This window comes from Cyphomyrmex costatus, unplaced genomic scaffold (genome assembly GCF_001594065.2).
Source record: "Cyphomyrmex costatus isolate MS0001 unplaced genomic scaffold, Ccosl1.0 scaffold193, whole genome shotgun sequence".
NCBI lineage: Eukaryota > Metazoa > Arthropoda > Insecta > Hymenoptera > Formicidae > Cyphomyrmex > Cyphomyrmex costatus.
In genome coordinates, this window is record NW_017275965.1 from 2191318 (window position 1) to 2208946 (window position 17629).

General features: G+C 35.5%; 1 protein-coding gene across 1 annotated transcript; it reads left to right on the plus strand.

Annotated features, from left to right (window-relative positions):
• Nucleotides 1–2038: 2038 nt before the first annotated feature.
• Nucleotides 2039–16891, plus strand: Np (serine protease notopleural). The gene is given in 11 exon segments (XM_018538526.1): nucleotides 2039–2147; nucleotides 6487–6868; nucleotides 8374–9881; nucleotides 11950–12093; nucleotides 12464–12610; nucleotides 13727–13779; nucleotides 13782–13949; nucleotides 14523–14623; nucleotides 15141–15409; nucleotides 15909–16063; nucleotides 16727–16891. Coding segments are annotated over 11 exon segments (3201 nt in total).
• The last annotated feature ends 738 nt before the right edge of the window (nucleotides 16892–17629 follow it).

The following is a 17629-nucleotide window of genomic DNA, read 5'->3' on the forward strand; positions in this document are numbered from 1 at the left end:
ACGATTACTGACTCGTGTAACTTAAAATTATTAAACATCATATAACAACTCATAATAAGTTTTATATTACACCAAATTTCTTTTTCTCCACCAAGATTTTCAATAATTAAACAAATCCTGTTTAATTACGAAAAGGATGAAAAGTAAATTACATACATCGTGCTCTGTGAAACAATTATCTGTGTCCGTAATTTAATTCTAGATCAGTTTTCAAAGAGTCAGATGTTGGCATATATATACCTGGTCACATTTCAAATGTGTTATACGAATAAACAAAAACACGAGAGAGAAAGAGAGACCTGAATTATTGATCCAGAATATAATTTCTTGCACGATGGGCAATTGGTTCTGCTTTATCATTCATTCGTTAACAGTTTTTATAACTTTGGAGATAGTAACAGAATGTGAATATGCCGTTGCAAAGAAGATCGTGTTTAATCATCAAATAATCACGATTAATTATATATAATGTTTGTGTTTAGTTCTGCATCAAAAGTATGTTATACTTGGCATGATGCCTACAATATGCAGTTGAACTATTTATGTTACCATTTGTTTGTTCTGTTTGTGAAAGATAAATGAGCTACACTTTTTGGAAACGATGATTTATCAAGTATATTTTAATATCATTCTGACATTGAGGGCATTAATCTTTATCAAAATTATCACCGTAATTATAAGAGATGTAAATGAGAGATGACACGCCGGTCGAAAGTGGCTCGACTAAGTGTATCCGGTCGAATTGAAACAAACCGTCTACGAATCACGCCGTTAAGAATGAACGTTAAAGCTTAGACACAAGTATAATGACGTCTCGCTATAATTAAATGCAATTACATCATGTAATTACATCCAGACGGAAAGTCTTCTTCACTCCGTCTGTTCTTCGTGCGAACCTTCCCAGATTAATCGCCACACCGCGAATGTCACAGTCAGCATTGTCTAAATCTAAATTAATTACCCGTAAACGGACTAGTTTTGTAAGTTTGGGGGTGAATTATATTAATTACGTTCATGAAAGATAAAAATCAGATCATTGAGATAAGAAATTGTAATCTTCAGCAACTTTGTTTTTCTTGCTATTTCGCGAAAGAATAATAATCAAAAAAACACGAAGGAAATACAAATAACGATAATAATGCAGCGAGTGCGTTGCCGTATAAATTACAGTATGTGTGAAAAGTTTATACAAAAACTTTTTGTAAAAAAAGCTGTATTTATTAAAAAATAAACATTAATTAAATATTTATTAATAAAAATTTATTAAAAATTTATTAATAATAAATATAATAGCTATTATATAATTCTTAAAATTATTTTTTATAAATAAAAAAAATATATATGGTCCAAATAATTTCTTTTAATTTGAACAATATATTAATAATTACCATTTTGTAAAATAACCATGGAACTAATTATAATTACAATTATAATTAATACATTCTATTTGTTATTAACAAATTTCTAATTAATGTTTACTTTTCCTCAGAATAAAATGTTTTTAAAATATATTTTTCCTGCATGAGAGAATACTTTTTACATTCACTGTATATTCGCGGAATCACTCTTTGCTTCGAGATACATACAATACACGCTTACTCTTATTTTGTATACACATAAGAAAACAGGCAAGACATACATGAGATATACGGTCTGGTTAATACAAAAACCTTCACCTTTACCGAAGCCTTTTGTTAAAACATTTCTTCGATAATATTTTGTTTGATTATTTCGAGAAAGATAACGGGACTTTTGAAAGTGGAGACCCCACGCAACCGATTTAGGGAAATGAGGGAAAACAGTCATCTCGGGGATATCGTCACAAAAGCGTAATAAACTTCTCAACTTATAATTTTTATTTTTTGACTTATTTTTTATTCCTTATTTTATATTATACAAAGTTATATTTTATAAATATTGATCCTTATCATCTGCAGTCTACTGAATAACGACTCAATTCCAAAATAACAATCTCAAAGGAAAGAGATTAGCCTTTCTAGAAAGTAAATCTAATCTCTTTCGATTTTCTGCATTTCAGATGTGCGATAGGCAAAAACAGGCCTGGTCCGCCGTTATCATCGGCAATGTGTTGATCTACACTGTTGTTATCGCCAGCCCGATCTATGTTCCTCAATTTCAACCGGGAAGTAAGTACTTTAATTTGCTCTATTATTCGCGGGAAGAGTATCAATAGTTTTTTCCTAGATAGCATCGGTGTAATTTGGAGAGTTTCTTTGAAGTAATACACGGTATTTAATGAGCGTAATTCGATTAAATTGCCGTTACGTCGTCTTACGGAAATTGCGTGGTGCCTTCGGCATATCGACCTCCAATTACAAGTACCTTTAATTAGATATAATCGTGAACGTAACCGAAGTAACCGACCAAAACTTGCCACATTCTTTCAGAATTATGCCTCTTCTGATTATTCACTGCAGACGATATATTGAGGCACTGCTTGAAGTTACTGATCTATCAGTATCTTCAAGCTGTATCATATTTTTGAACAAAAATCTCAAGTAATGTAAACATTACAAACAGTATTTACCGATTTAAATTTAAAAAAAAATTCCTCGTTTAGAAAAATTTCTTATAATGTTTTCTTGTAATAAAAGGAAATTATTTATTATCAACATTCTCCCAGTTTGTCTAGAATCAACTTTGCAAAATATACATATTTAAAACTTAAAACGACGATCTAGTTGTGTGGAATGTTGATTCTTACAGACTGACGACATATCTTTGCTCGTCCCGCTCTTTCACGCTCGTTGCATTTTCCTCGTATGTCAGCTGAGTAACGGATCGGTACACAAATACCAGTAACCGGCACAGCGATGTCCGATCTACGCGTGTGCGTAAGCACTCGCCCGTCTCCGTCGTGCAGCGGCATTGAACCTACCTTGAATTCACGTTCGAACGGAACGTGGGCGGACCGGCGGACTGGTCAGTTTTCTGTAGAAGTGGGTCAACCACGGTCATCGAGCCGCGTGACTTACAGTGACTTTTCCGTTCCCGCCATCCCTCGATTTCGACGATTTTCGTGTGATCATTTCCATTGAGCGGCAGAAATCCATGAGATAATTATTCACAAATCGTTATCTCTCGTATACGAAAAGAAGAATTTTGTTGAAATATTTAAAAATTTAACTAGATACAAATCTGAAAATAAGTTTGTCGGATCATCAAAATTATAGGCTCAAACTGGTCGCTAAAATGTCATCAAAATTGTTTACGGCGCTGCTCATGTTTCTGCATAATAACTCAAATTTGTCTTTATATCATATATACCTATGTATTATATAGCTAATGTTTGAGATACTTCAGCAAAACCGTTCTTTCCGTGTACTTTATTGTGTCCAATTAAACTGCTCATGCACATGCAATAAGACATTTAACCTCTTCTTATATAAACCCAATTTTACGATGTCGTTTCTACAGTTACGGTGATATGGATCGTTTTCGACGACCGGGTCTTCTTCCTTGTGATCACGCGAGACTTCCGCATATCCGAGTGACGTTTGTCACGATCAGATAAAGCACTTTCCTACAATGAACTATGCCGCGAGTGAAATTCTTCGCGTGGGCGTACACTCACGTACGCACTCACGCACACTTACACACTCTCCCGTATGATCTGGCACCGCTTGAAATTCCGACAGCTACATAAAAGGTGTCGTCAACTTTCTTTCACGCTGATGACTAACTAACGTGTCACTTCCGCCAGCATGCATTTTCTACGCGGAAGGGTGACCGGGCGGCGTTCAGAACTTTTTGGGCGAGCGAGCCTGACCGACTGACCCGGTAGCGCAAGCACTATGGGACCGCAAACAATTTTACGGTTGATTTTCACTAGCCACGAAACGTCCGTCGACCCGACAAGCCGGCAAAAGAAAGTAAACAGTCGCTGAAAAACTATGACGCTTTAACGACCCGTTCGTGCCAGTTTAGAGTACGCAAACTACAGTCCGTCTGTTGTATGTCACTGTCATTCTTGCTACTGCTGATTATTTGGTATATTAAGTAACTTGTCCATTAAGATAAAACGCAAATCTCAATTGGACGTTTAATTTCGTGATAGGCATCTCTAATTTCTATTTCATATCATAAAATCTCTCTTTATCTCTTTTCTTCATCGTCTAAGCTTGGCGTAACGTTAACGTAAAGTCTCGCGTTCACCACGCTAAGTGATCTGTCACTTTCTTTGGCACGGAGTACACAGAATGTACTCCGGGAATACCGTTCATGGGTTTCCATGTTTATATTGAGAACGCGCCATCCAAGCATCTCGGGTCAAGTATGATCGTTTAATCATACCAAGTTGGAGCACCCTGGAATGTTTACGGCAATTTCGTTAGGCCAAAGACCTCAGAAAGAGAGAGAGAAAGAGAGAGAGAGAGAGAGAGAGAGAGAGAGAGAGAGAAAAAAGAGAGATTGTGAGGTGTCTTAGAGGGAAACGGGCTGTTACATTAGGCTATGACTGTGACCTACATTTGGGTCGGGCAACTAGCCCATACATTGAAACTTAACGGTACCTGGATGCTTCGCCTCGCCTGACATCAATTCGTTCGTTCCCCGATATAATGCGGCATACGCCGTACACGCATTAGCATTTTACAATCGATCGTTGATTTAAAATCATGAGAAAATTCAAGTTGGAGGTCGTTTCCAACGAGATTTATGACCCCGTTGGAATTTTTAATTGTCGAAGATGAAGCGAGCTGCACGCAAGCTATGACATCTTATTCTGATCTTTACTCGGATCATGTTGATGAACTTTACACATTTTATTTCATTGAAATTGATTAATTTGATTAATTCAAATTGTCATTACAATGCACGTTGTGTAATACCTATTTCTTATATATTCTCTACAGTCTCGCGATGCAATATTATCCATTTTTATCCGAAAGTTCACGTGTTATTTCGGAGCGACGAGAGCACGCTTCTTTATCTTCCTCTGACGCGCGTTGCGTCTTTCGTGGCTAACTGTATTGCACGACCGTATGAATCATTGTCAAAGCAGATTTCCGTTATACGCCTCTGATATTCGTGACTTTTTAAAAATTTCACGTGACATCTGTTTGTTTATCCACTTTCCGTTCTGTCGACGCATAATGCGCTAAAGACCCAGAAAAGATTCCTGTTATCCGATTAATGCATATGCGATCAATTTTTTACCGGTAGCCACAACTGTTTTAAGATCCAATAGATTCACTACAGATGATATCTAGTAGACTTGTAACAAGTTTGACAAATATTATCAATAAGCGCTAATAATTTCCATATTAATAAAATATCACAGTTATCACTTTACACATCTGCTTGACATTGATGCTTGCAGAGCTATTCGTCATATTTTCAATATATGAATCAATTTCGTAATTATCTCGCGTCTCCTGTCATCCGCGGTGGGGATCGCAGTTGAACGGTCAAGATCATTAAGAGAGAATTATAAGCAGATACATTGACGATACGAGAGCGAAGTGTTACGGGCAGGAATGTAGAACGTACATCGTGAATGAACAGTTATAGACACCGGGTGAAGGTTGATATATATACTTCTCAGAGCAGATCAGAGAACACGGAAGCGTTTATCTAACCACCGTTGACGGTCATTCGGGGGGAGAATTCTACCTCGAGGCATCACTTCGTAACGTTTTATATCATAGTTTTTCCCCTGTGGTAAAGAAGTCTTTACTTTCGCATTAATGTGTGAGATAATCTTTCGAACGGAAGAATCCTCTATCGCCTGAGAGAATCACGTATGAGAGATCCCGACGGCAAGTTCCGGCGAATTATCTTTATGAAGCATTAGATGAGAGGAAAGAGAGTATTGTGCAAAAAGATATTAATACGATTCCGAGCACGCAAGTTAAGAATTAAATAGCATTTTAGAAACAGTATATAGACAACACTTCTAACCCTTTAGTGTTACTTTCGATTATACTACGCTTTAAAAAAAAAAAAATAGTTTTCTAAGCTTTTGTTTACTTCATTTGTTCATAACTTTTTTATTAATAAAGATACAGATATCTCTTTATCTCCATTTGATATCGTTGCATTTTTTAATGTTCTGGCGTTTAAATGGAAACAAAATTGTTTTTCACAGTCAAATACTAATTAAACATAATAACATCGACATAATAACATATTATAATTTCATACTCAACTATGTAAATGTAATGTAACACATGCGTTACATAATATTTATATTCTGAATGTAAAATTTCAAATTGTAAACATTAATTATAAACAACAAATATGGTGTTTATTATATATGTTTACTTTTGAAAGTTATAAACAATCCAAATTGGATCGAGTATGTAATACATAGCGTGTTGTACTTATGGCAAAACGGTGGTAGATATAATGTTGGCATCAAAGGGTTAAAATAACTCGTTTAAGAAAAAAAAACCTTTAAGGGGATTGGTCGGAAATCGGCTTGTCATAGATGAATATAATGATGGCATTCCTTCGTTCTTATAGGCACGGGAAGAAATATCAGACACTTACCCTGCGTGTCACGCAGGAGCGGTGAGACCGGTGTGTGCATGTTTGCGTTTACCTGCGCGAAAGCAAATGGCACGCATCTTGGTACATGCATCGATCGTTTCTACTTCGGTAGCTGCTGCAAAATTGACGACGAGCCGGACATCTTCCCGCAAGACAACAGCATCGACGATGGCCCGCCGGCGCCAAGGCCGTTTATCACGACCCAGAGGCCTATCGGGAGCAGCGGCATACCGGAATACTTTACGAAGTCCAAGCCGACCGATGAAAAGAAACCAGTCGGGGCTTCACAAATCACGGCAAGTAGACGATCGCTAATGAAGCAGCGAGCCGGCTTAGCACGTTTCGCCATGTGTCAGTAGAAATGAGCGGAGTGACAGCTGGAGTTCCTAGAGACGGTTCGATGGAATTGAAGTAACGTCCTTCGCAAATAACTATAGTCTGTTAAATCATACACAGTGAACTTAATATTCGATAAAACAAACGTGAATTAATAATAAATAATTCGCTTGTTTTTTTTTTATTTATAAAGATAATATGATTACTGTAATTCCATTTATCTTGTAAATTTTAGTTAAAAAAAAAGTTTTTAAATGTCACTGAATAATTTAGACGACGATAAAAAGCATAGCTTGGTATTACAATACGCGAAAAGGAACGACGTGATGTTTTCTCAGCTCATTCAGATATGTAATAACTTTCTCTGAATGAGGTCATCGAGATAATTACAGTAGCTCGTGTGATCTCACAATTGATTCATACAGGATTAAAGAAAGAAAGTTTTTCATTAAAATGCTTGATCAGCACACTTAATATGTGTAACTTATAAACACGTAGAAACTTAGTAATTTTATTGGTATATATATTATTGGTATGTATCAATAATTATATCAACGTAATCATTGGTATAAACCAAATCGCTAAGTAAAAATTTTCGTTTTATTAAGATGTATCTAAATATGATATAATCTTCATTTCGAATACCTACAAAATATACGCCGCACGCTGCATCATGATATATGTATAAAATTTTTATTTCCTTTATAGAAAACTATCATAAACAGTACATGAGCGCATTTCAGATATCAATAAAATTTCAAAGTCTCCTTCGGTCTAACCACCGTATTGAGATAAATCATAATTTTAAGTGGGACAAAGTTGAGATATTAGACATTGAATACAATACTGCATACAATAAAAGATTGATTTCTGAAATGGTACATATAAAGAAGCAGAAACATGGAATAAACAAACAAAATGACACACGGATTCATTGCCAGAGATGTATTTTAATACGATACATTCTCTTTTCCCTTCCTAATATTTATCCTTTCCTTCTTTCTTACATCCTCTGTGATCAGTATGTTTTCCTTCTTGACATTGCGCTATCTGACTTGGTCGAGATGAGTGCGACAGATCTGTAAATTCGCTTCTATTATAATGTATTTGGCGTACCTAATTTTGATATCACACATGTATTTTTTATTTATTTATGGAATGTGCTACTGATATTATTGACAAGGTATGTGTGTGTATACTATTAATTTTTATTTATTTCCTCTTTCTCATGATTAATTATTTTTAAATTTGCTCACGAATTTTTTAGAATACCAAATTTTATACAATCTGACTTTTGAATTCTCATCTTATTGACTCAATGCATGACGAACACGAACTGATACATTGTTAATTTTTTTCGGATAACGAATTTTGTATAACGAATGTATCTGTATTAAATATTTGTAACATTCAAAATAACCCATTCAGAGTCGAAACGTTTTTTACATTAATATAACATCGAAACATTAATATAATTAATTTAATAATTTTGTAGACAATATCTGGATTCTTGAATACGCAAAGTACGCAGACTTCAGCAAATACGATGAGAAACATGACGAAGTTCGCGACAAAGAAGCCAACGATCACAACGATCGAAATGACTACACAGACTACTCGCCTCTCGACATTCCAAACTGTGCAAAACGCTGGACCTAGCACGGAAACCACGTTGAAGGGTACCAACAATACTGTAAATATTCCAGCAAATATATCGCCGAGTATAACGAGACAACCTACAAAACCGACCACTTTGGACTCTACACTCCGACCTAGCACTCTAAATTTAACAAAACTGATTATCACATCGGGAACGACCACAAAGAAACCTGTTATCTCCACGACAACAGTGCAGAGACCAACGGTGCAGATCTCTCAGAAACCACTCCCTTCAACTACTCGACCGATTGTTCAACAGGAATCGACCACGACTACGATCAAAAACATTCTCACGACTAGCACGCAGAAAGTGGTGCCTTCAACCAGATTCCCACCAAGAAATACGACGTCGGTTAAACCACTGACTCAGACGACGAGAAAGCCTAGCACTAAAAGACCTAGTACCACCGTGACAACGAAACGCCCAGTGGTGACTACGAAGAAACCCACTACGTTGACAAAGAGACCTTCAACTCCAACAAAGCCTCTTACGAATTCCAGCTTCGGGACCACTTTGCCGGCGACAACTAAGCCTCATTCAACCTCTGGCTTGTTCAGCAATGGATCTTCCAGTACGAGTGTAAATCGAGCAACGGAAAGTACTTTAGCCTCCACTGGAATTAGACCATTGACTGCAACGACAACAACTACCAATACAAGTAGTCAGAAAACTACCATTACGCCTACGAATTCGGATCATAAAGTGTCTACCAAAACGACAACGCCGAAGACGACCTTGAAAACGACAACGAAACCATCGACGATCAGAATAACCACCGTTAGACCGTCGACAACGCCTAAAACAACAATCAACAGACCGGCCACGACTAAGCCATCATCAACTACAACGAAACTGAAACCCACTAAAATCACTAGTACGACGACGAAGACTACTAGACCTGAATACACTAGCACCACGTTGACTACAGCAGGAACGAAGCCATTATCGTCAACTGTCGGTTCAACGGTTGGCGTTACGAGACCAAGACCCAGCACGACGAAACCGACATCTTTGACGAAGCTTCCTGTGAACACATCCAATATCGTGGAGGTTACTACGAGTATCTCGAGCTCGATATCCACGTTTACAGTTAGAAACGAGAGCACTTCGACCCACGTACCTCCTACCAAGGGTCAGAATGTTAATCACACTCTCGAGGAGATTCCGTTGACTACTTATTCTCCAGGATTAGTAACGTGGAGTTCCAACTCCGATGAACTTTCTACAAAGGCATCCAATAAAACGATTTCGTCAACAACATCAACGTCAACGCAAACGCCAACATCAACGCCAACATCAACGTCAGTATTAACGTCAACGTCAACGTCAACGTCAACGTCAACGTCAACGTCAACAATAGCTACATCATCAGGTGAATAAAGTTAACTTTTTTTTTTAATCAGAATATAATAACTTTATCAATTGCGCAACTGAATAATCAACAACTTATTTTAACTATTATATTTAATTGTAATATTAATCGTAACGTGTTAATTATTTTTTATATTGACTCTCACCACTTTAAAAGTAGAAAAATTTTAATTTTTAATGGTTAATATCGTCGATTTGAAATAAAAGGCGAAAGCAAAAACATCAAATTTACATAGCAATCCGTCAACGGGTTTTCGCTGCAGCGTTTCGATGCATACGGCGTGCCATGCCATACAACGTGAATCGCTATCATGATTTCCTACTGACGACAAGGGCGTCACATTACACAATGAACGTTTTCTTTGATTTCACCGATTAGCATACAGACATAGAACCAATAAGACTGCTAATCACGTTTCCGATAATTCCTCGAAGGGTCGCTCGACGAAGGGAGCATATATAAGATTCGTGACTGCCCATTGCCAAGAGTGCAGAAAGCATGAATACTCCATCACACACACACACACACACACACACACACACACACACACACACACACACACACACACACACACACACACACACACACACATACAAAATTAACGCGCGAGTAAAAAGAATTAAATATAAATTAAAATAATTTTGCTTTTTGTATGTATTCGTTCTTTGCTTTTTGCAATATTTATTTGTAAATTAAAATTTTTTATTTTCAATTTTAATGTCGATTCAAATTGAATAAATATTATTTATTATTTCCAAAGTATATAATCCAGGCCAAAAGTTTAGAAATATTTTTCAAAAACTGACATCCAACGAAAATGAAATCGTTTTTTGGATTATTTAAATGTCTATAATAATGTGTTTTTTTAAATAATAATTCTTCAGATTCAATAAATTATTGGATCTAAAAATTATTTAAAAAATATGCACTATTACGATTTATTTAAAAAAACATATTAAGAGATATTACTTTAAACGATATATAATTGCATCTCAATGGTATGCAGCGCAAAAGTGAGTTATGTTGAGCTACATAAATAGATAATCCATCTCGCATTTTACATTTATTCGACAAGTGATTACTTTATTCTATTCAAACGAACCAAGCTCATCATAGATACAAGCCAAGGTCGTTCCTCGGACCCTAGAAAAGATAATCGAGTAGAGATGTTATGTGGACCATGTCAATAGCGCAGCACTCTGACACGTCGTCGGGATAGAATGTCATAATGTCATAACGGTTCACAAACCGGCCATCCCGGGCTTCCCGCCGACGCAATTACGGTCATCTCTCCCTTGTGTATCTCTATCTATTTCGTTGAGCGGCAAGACTTCGAATTATCTCCTAATAACTATGATTCACTTCGCTACCTTGTAAGAGAAAAAACAGAACTCACTCTTCTCACAACCAACCCAAATTGGAGAATTAAACCGGTTCGCATTACCTGGAATTAACATAGTATATCTACTTGAAATTAACATTTTCTGAGAAACACAGGTCCACGAACTTAAAGAAAACATTCTTCTGATTTTTTCTTGATATACATCGCAAAAGTATCGTACTGGATATGTATAAACAAACTTTTACCTAATTTTGAAATCAATTAATTTTAATATAAGCATGTACTTTCAATTTTATTTGATATATAACTTTATGTGATTTATGTTTTTAATATTTTTTCTCGCACTTTGATCTGTATCTTAATATTATTAGTTTTTATTATCAATACCCATGTTTTTTTTTGTCATTATAATAAAATATATTCGATTTGCATTTAGGAAAAGTCAAATTGCAATCGAAACGTTTACGCTTTTACACTTATGTATAATAACTTACTACGATTGATAAATAATTGTAAACATTACACACCGATATCCGCGTTGGCTCTTATCTATTTCTCTTTTTCATTTAGTTTTGATTTAATTTGTTTTCTCAACAAATTATAGCTATTACGATAAGCTATCTATTTCTGGCTCTCCTAAAAGAAAAGAATTGTAACTTCTCGTAAAATCGCGATTAATTAAAATACAATTAGGCTTTATATTTATTATGTTTGTTCGCTTCGCAGAACAAGCGGAAACTGATTGGTCGCCGATAACAACTCCGGATGGTTGGATAATGATTCAGTCGCCTACCACCGAAAAGTTACCGGAGACTCAAGAGTCGTCGACCGAACCGGTTACGGAATCCACTATCCAGTCTTTGACTTCTGGTAAGATACATTAATTGCAGCCTTTGTGAGCACTCAGCGGTTTGTAAATTTGCTCACAATCGAAGAACTTTCAAGAATTGGCAAACGCAATCATGCAAACAAGCAACTAGACCAACAACTTGGAAGGAATACCTTCTAACAAGTTGTAATAACAAGAAATCAATTGAAAGTATGTTTTAACATTGCAACAACACTCCATTTCAGAATTTCCTTTCATTGAAGCTTCTTGCAACAACACATTAAATTGTATATAAATACAATGCAATTTCAATTTTATATATTACAGAAAATTAGGTCACTCTGTTTATTTCATACGAGAGAGATGTAACGATGTTTAATTAATTAATCTTCTATTATTTCGGATTTTCAGCCAAACCGATAACAGAGAGCAGTTTCATCCCCGACATCACAAAGAGACCAACGGTAACAACTTTATTGTCAACGATTGCTAGTGTTACGATCGACATGGAACTTCCGGTACCAATGGAGACCCTCAATATGTCGGACTACAAACAAGGTTAATACTTAAATGCTGAACGGATTACGGTGTAATATTACGACGTGCGCTTCACGTGCATGAGCGGGTGCATGAATAAAAGAAATTAGATCGTTCCCAGACTGGGTGACCGGAACGAATCGTTACTCGACTAGAACTAGTCTCAGGACTAAAAACAAAATGACGGGTGAAATGCGGAACTGGATTTGGGTCACTGTCGGAATTCACGTTATTCTGTTCGATTTTGTCCCAGTTAAGTCCTGAAGATGATCTAACTTTTGATCGTATAACGATGCTTCGATCTTCTCTTTGCGGATTACCACAAGTTTAATATTAATTATAAACTTCTCGTTTGACAAGGCAGACATCTCTATTAATTTTAACACAAACTCGTACACTTTACACATATAAAAAATTTATCACAATTCTAAATGTAAAAAGATTTATGTTTACAAGAATTTTCTAACTTTCTTGCTTGTTAAATATTTTGATATACATGTTGCAATTTTTAGATTTCCTAAGTTTACACGAAGAGAACGATTTTGTGCGACGTGTCTAAAAATGTAGCTAAACATACAGATTCAAAAATAACTCGATTAGATCCTAAAAATAATTATGTAGAAAATTGAAGCATTATAAGCAATTACTGCAAAAGTTTTGGTATTCATAGCAACCAGCTCAGCTGGTTCTACATCATTCTAACAATTCAACAAAATTATTTTTACATCTGTATCTAGTTGAATTTTTAAATATTTTAACAAAACCGTTCTTTCCTTGCAAGTTTTCGAAGTTCTCTTTCATCGTTAAATTTTATCTAAATTAGTTTTTAATACTACACTACGTAATGTTTACTATTTGCAGTTTATTTAAGCAATTAAAATCGCATTGTGTACACAATTACTTACAGTAGGAAACGTTTTAATTCATGGATTATCGATGACTCGACCATTTTATATGCCATTATATAAGTTACCATCATCTAAGTTGCAATAGTACAACTTAATTTAAATAATGATAGTATAGTCGTAAATTTTAACGTCAGTAATTTCCCGTAATCAATGAGATGCGAGCCGAGTGTCGCAAGTAGATAATACGCAAACAATATTGTCGATAGAAAAATTCTAATTCCGCCTACAGGCAGACAAAAGAATTATGTGAGCGACGCATCCGCGCAACGGTACCGGTTCATCCATCCAGTCGAACAAACGCAGCGCGTCCGTTCTCCAGCATGACCGCCCAATTGGGACTGATGCGATTTAACTCGACATTGTTTGTTCTTGCAGTGTGCGGACGAAGAATGTTTCCGCAGCCCAAGATCGTCGGCGGTCAGGAAAGTTCCTTCGGAAAATGGCCTTGGCAGGTGAGCTTGATGAAGCTCGCAAACAAAGCAGTTAGAATTAGCTTCTTTATACACTTTCTAAATTCCCTGAAGTTTCTTACTTCAAAAAGTGAAAATTGAGCCACTCTTAAAAAGGAGTGTCTCAATCTTTAAGAGTGATGAGATTTCAATCTTTCGAGTCAGATTCCCTCTAAAAGTTTTAGGAAGTAGATACACTATATTTACGTAACATTTTGCTATGTTATCATATTATTTATACACTTTACTTAAACATCAATGCAAATTAATGTAAATCACAAATTTGATGATCATTTAAAGATAATCGGTGTTAAGTGCGTAATTTCAAAAAATTTATTAAAGAAGTAAAATTTGACCTTTCTGAGACCATCAAAAATTAAAATTCGATCCACCGTCTGTCAAACAAAGACAATTTCACACAATAATAATATACTATTTTAAATCTTATACAGAAAGATGTAATCGTGATAATGACTTTTCAACAGTCATTTTATTACGTACTAAAGATAATGCGTAGATGATCGATCGACGCAACGTACGGCGATTGATTTTCTCACGTGGCGGATTTCCTTGCAGATCTCATTACGTCAATGGCGATCCCAGACATATCTGCACAAATGCGGCGCGGCATTGTTGAACGAGAACTGGGCTATTACCGCAGCGCACTGCGTCGAAAGGTAAGTGTTTGCCATAACTGCGACATAATCAAGTTTTCTCCCACTCGTACGATCATCATGCTATCCACAGCGTTCTTTAACGTTGCACCGTGAAGTCTCATCGCGACAACATGCACTCGCTTATGACGTCTCCACGCGATGAAAAGAGATTGTCTCTGCTTGTATAAACATTTTCTCATTTAATATATTTGAGAAGCACGACCAGGATTATATGGATTGTCGTCCTAAAGTAGAACATCGTAAGAAGGAAGCTGTTCCCCTTTCAAGAGAATAAGAATTCCGTAATTTTTTTTCGGATTTACTATTCACGACGTCTTTTTTCTGAATTTTATTCTTTGCATTGTCATCGCGTTTCAACCTCTTTTTTCAGAATTCTTTTTAATTTTTTAACGCTGAATTTAATTTCTTGTCTTATAACACGACATTATTATTTGAGATGTAACGGAAGATTGCGAACAGCGTTTGATTTCCGGATGGAATTTTCCGGCAAGTGAATGCATTGACATATGTTTTACAGCGTACCACCCACCGAGTTATTGTTAAGGATCGGCGAACACGATTTGGCGAACGAAGATGAGCCGTACATGTATCAGGAGAGAAGAGTACAAATTGTGGCGAGCCATCCACAATTCGACGCACGTACTTTTGAGTATGATCTTGCTCTGTTGAGATTCTATGAGCCCCTACTGTTCCAACCAAATGTCTTGCCGATCTGCCTGCCAGACGATGATGAAACCTACGTTGGTCGTACCGCTTATGTTACTGGCTGGGGTAGACTCAAAGACGGTATTAAAATATGTCATAATTAATTAAGTGAATCAACAATACATCTTGGAGTTTATATCCTCATATTAATCCTCCGTCTATAATCATATTTTTATTCCCTATGTCTAATCTTTCTTACTGTTCTAAAATTTCAAAAAATGTAAAAAAATTCAAGGTTACTTTTAACATCTCTATTATATTATCAAATAATTTTTTAACAATATTTTAAGAGGGAGAATCAGACTCCACTCTCTTTTATTTTAGAGAAATTTCTGAATATATAAAATTTACAAACTCTTATTTTTTGGACCATGAAAGTTTATAATTTAAATATAAAATTTACTTGTGCCAAATATTGCAAACGGAGTATTAATATTTGAAACTGTATTAATTAGTGTATTAATTAATAATAAAACTGTCGAATGTTTTAGATGTACTACTTTTATTAAACTACAAGATAAATCATTGTTACTTATTGCGCAAGTCACTTATTTGCCTAAAAATATAATTACTTTTACAGAAGGACCACTGCCGTCCGTGTTACAGGAGGTTGCAGTACCGGTTATCAATAATAACGTATGCGAAGCGATGTACAAAAACGCGGGTTACATCGAGCACATTCCACATATATTTATCTGTGCCGGTTGGAGGAACGGCGATTTTGATTCCTGCGAGGTCAGTTTCTGCTGGCGATTTTATACAAATAAAAAAATCGTCGTTTGTGCCATTTCAATTTTTTTGAGATTTAAAATAACAATTAAAAAGTATCATACATATAATTTACATCTTTCGGTAATACACGTAGTTCTGACAATCATATATGACTGTGTGTCACATATGGTAGTAAAATATTTTTTCAAATCTTTAGAAAATTGAAATATCTTATAGACAATTTGCCTTTCGTATATTATAGTTAGAAATGATTTATTATTAATACAAAAATTTGTAGCAATAATAATTTGTAATATTATTTGTGTTTGGTTCTTACAAATTTTTATATCAATATAATAATACATTTTTAGGTAACTCTCTTATCTACGTTACCTTACAATAATTTAACACTGGAAAGTAGTTATTAATTACTTATTTGAATATTTAAAGCAGTTTGTCCAGTAATTTTTAGTATTAAATTAAATTTCTGGAAGACTTCAAAGGGCAAAAGTTGTCTATAAAAATTATTTGAAAATTATTGCTAAGATTTTTCAATCTTCTAAAGATATTTTTAAATATCTTTACTATATTTTTATTATAACACAACAATATATATATAAGAATTACATGTATTATCAGAAAATATATCTTTTGATATTCTAACTTGCGACCTTTTAACTTTTTCAGGGTGACAGTGGTGGTCCGATGGTCATCAAAAGAGCACGAGACAAACGATGGATTCTTGCTGGAATTATCAGCTGGGGAATCGGTTGCGCTGCGCCTAATCAACCCGGTGTTTACACGCGTATTTCGGAATTTCGCGACTGGATCAATCAGATCCTGCAGTTCTGAGCATCTCAGAAAGAACGTAGTCCGTGCTCGAAATTCGCGCTTTTGCATTGCGTCGACTCCTACGGACATTTGTAACGATCGTCAAGCGGACGAACGGCACCATCTGCCGGAGCTGTGAGCTAAGTGCAATTTAGTGGAAAAAAATCAGAGATTCCAGCGCGGGGATTCACAGAGATTTGTGCGCGTGTTACGAACTCGGACGACATGTGGAGCCACTGATTCAATTTTCCTGTGTGAAGCCGCAACGTATGTATGTGCATATACACGATTCTCGGGAAAATCCGACATGTTGCAACGATACAAAGGGACAAAAGGTGGTATCGATTTGCATATCGAAGACACTGTGAATACCAGTGATAAGCACATCAGACTTTGTGACAAGAATCGAAATTTTCGATCAACTTTATAGATTCCTTCATCTAGAATCGATTAAAAATAGTTAATTCCAGAAGATGGAATTACTTTTTTTAAAGTAAATTATTCTTCTAGATATCTATAGATGCTGTTCAGCATTAATCTCTTAAGTTTTCTCCTTCTACCAAACATGCATTTATTTCTTTCTAATGTGTTCAGTTTGCTCAAAGCTTGATTTAACGAATGCATATAAAAATGCATTAATTACGATAATTAATAGATTTATAAAGGAAATATTGGATCTGTTATTAATTTAATAATAGAATATAATTTTTTATTTTGAATTTCCACTCTATAATGTAATCGTTTTCGAGAATAATTTTT